This window comes from Calidris pugnax, unplaced genomic scaffold (assembly GCF_001431845.1).
Source record: "Calidris pugnax isolate Ruff unplaced genomic scaffold, ASM143184v1 scaffold20, whole genome shotgun sequence".
NCBI classification, from domain to species: Eukaryota; Metazoa; Chordata; class Aves; order Charadriiformes; family Scolopacidae; genus Calidris; species Calidris pugnax.
In genome coordinates this window covers 27,627,291-27,629,330 of record NW_015094510.1, presented here as the reverse complement: position 1 = coordinate 27,629,330, position 2,040 = coordinate 27,627,291, and the positions used below count along the sequence as shown (strand labels likewise).

At 52.2% G+C, this 2,040-nt stretch overlaps 1 protein-coding gene across 1 annotated transcript in view; it reads left to right on the top strand.

The window, feature by feature from the left end:
- The first annotated feature begins 1,911 nt into the window (after positions 1-1,911).
- The window catches only part of FDX1 (ferredoxin 1), a 15,479-nt gene continuing 15,350 nt past the window's right edge, over positions 1,912-2,040 (top strand). The window contains exon 1 of the mRNA XM_014965758.1: positions 1,912-2,035. Within this exon, the coding sequence (XP_014821244.1) occupies positions 1,989-2,035 (47 nt within the window). The 5' untranslated portion in view covers positions 1,912-1,988. The remainder of the gene's footprint in view (positions 2,036-2,040) is intronic.

The following is a 2,040-nucleotide window of genomic DNA, read 5'->3' as shown; positions in this document are numbered from 1 at the left end:
CTATAGGCACCCTTCAGGTATTGGAAGGCTGCTATAAGGTCTCCCTGGAGCCTTCTCTTCTCCAGGCTGAACAATCCCAGCTCCCTCAGCCTGTCCTCATAGGAGAGGTGCTCCATCCCTCTGATCATCTTCGGGCCCCCCCGCTGCCCCTGTTCCAGCCGGTCCATGTCCTTTCTGTGTTGAGGACTCCAAAGCTGTACACAGTACTCCAGGTGGGGTCTCTTATGCTAAATCTAGCTGGGGACAGCAATATTTTTTTTTTTTTGGAAAGAATACTGGATTGTAAAGGACAATGACACAAAATAAATTTGGTATAACAGGATACACACAGCAGAGGTGCTATAAAAGCTACGTTGACTAGCAAAATTTGAAATAAAGCTTGAAAGATAAGTTTCAGACTATGAAGACTGTTATGTTGGCTGTATTTGTAATGGGTAAAGGGAATCCCTCTAACAACATTGAATCTAACTTAGAAGGTAGGAGCTATATACCTGAAGCAGAGAAAAATGGCACATTCAAGTCACTTGGCTTATAGACAGGCAGTTTGGAGGCTCCTCACAGAACCACAGAATTGTAAGGGTTGGAAGGGACCTCCGGAGATCATCTAGTCCAACCGCCCTGCCAGAGCAGGTCCACCTAGAGCAGGTTGCACAGGAATGTGTTCAGGCGCGTTTTGAATATCTCCAGAGGAGACTCCACCACCTCTCTGGGCAGCCTGTTCCAGTGCCCTGCCACCCTCAAAGTAAAGAAGCTTTTCCTCATGTTCGGATGGAATTTCCTGTGTTCCAGTTTGTGCCCATTGCCCCTTGTCCTGTTGACGGGCACCATGGAAAAGGGTCTTGACATTTTCACCGCAACCTGCCCCTCTCCTTAAAGAAAATATACCAGTTTAGGTTATATAGTACAATCTTATCTCTCTTTGATCTTACTCTGATGCAACAAAATCATAAGGCATCAGGAATAATCTTAGCTCAAGCACATCTGAAGTAAACAACGTTTCCTCCTTTCGCCCATTTATTTCCACTCCTGTTTGAATGAATTATTTCAAAGTAAATACTGTTACTTCCTCATTCCCTCAGCACTCTCCAGGCTGGGTGTAATTGGGCAAAGGGAATCTACATAAGCACCTAATCAAAACTCGTAGAACAATGTGTACATTGCAGAAAGCCAAAGTAAGTCTATATGTTCAATATATAATTGCTTAGGAATCTCAAAATTTCCTATTGCACATACTGATATTTGAGTCATTCAGCATGAACGCTCACCTCCTGTTAAAACCTCTGGTAGCACTCCTGTCCCTTTGCTGATTCCTAGATTTTAGCACTTGGTCTTCTGCCCTAAGAAATAGTACTGAGGAACTGGGAATTTCTCCACGGTCCTGCCCAGCCAGCCCAGTGGCCAGCAGAGACCCCAAGCTGCCAACTTCACTTCCCTGGCACCATGCCTCTTGCCCTGCCTGGAGTCAGAGAGCCCGGTCCCTCACAGCCCAGGCCTCCCAAAAAGGCATTTGGGATGTAGTGACTGCTCGGGGATGCCACCGCCACAACTCGTCCCAGGGACCCCACTGGGGCCCAGGCAGCGCTGAGCCTTCACCCTGGCCTGAGCCATGGCAAGAATTCCCTCACAGACCCAACCGGGGAGGGCACCATGGCACCACCTTCCCAGGAAAACTAGGCCAAGGCTTGGATGTAGGAACCAGAGATCTTTCAGCGGCCTACGGAGCAGTCTGAGGCAGCAGGAGGGCAGCTGACCGGACGACGTGCGGCGCCCTGCGCCTTTTCCGTACGGCCCGGCCCCTTCCCTCAGCGCACGGCTGCGCACTTTGCGTAACCCCGCGCGAGGTCACCCCTCGCCGCCGCCAAAAGGGGGCGGGAGACGCGCTGCGTAGACGGCTGCGAGAATCGCCGCAGTTCGCGCCGGAGGCGTAAGCGGTGGGACTTTGCCCCGGTGCCGGCGCGGAAGCCGCGCGCTCCCGTCCTGCCGCCGCCATGGCCGCCCCGGGGCCGGCCCGGCTCCTCCGGGCCGCCGCTGCTTCCTCCC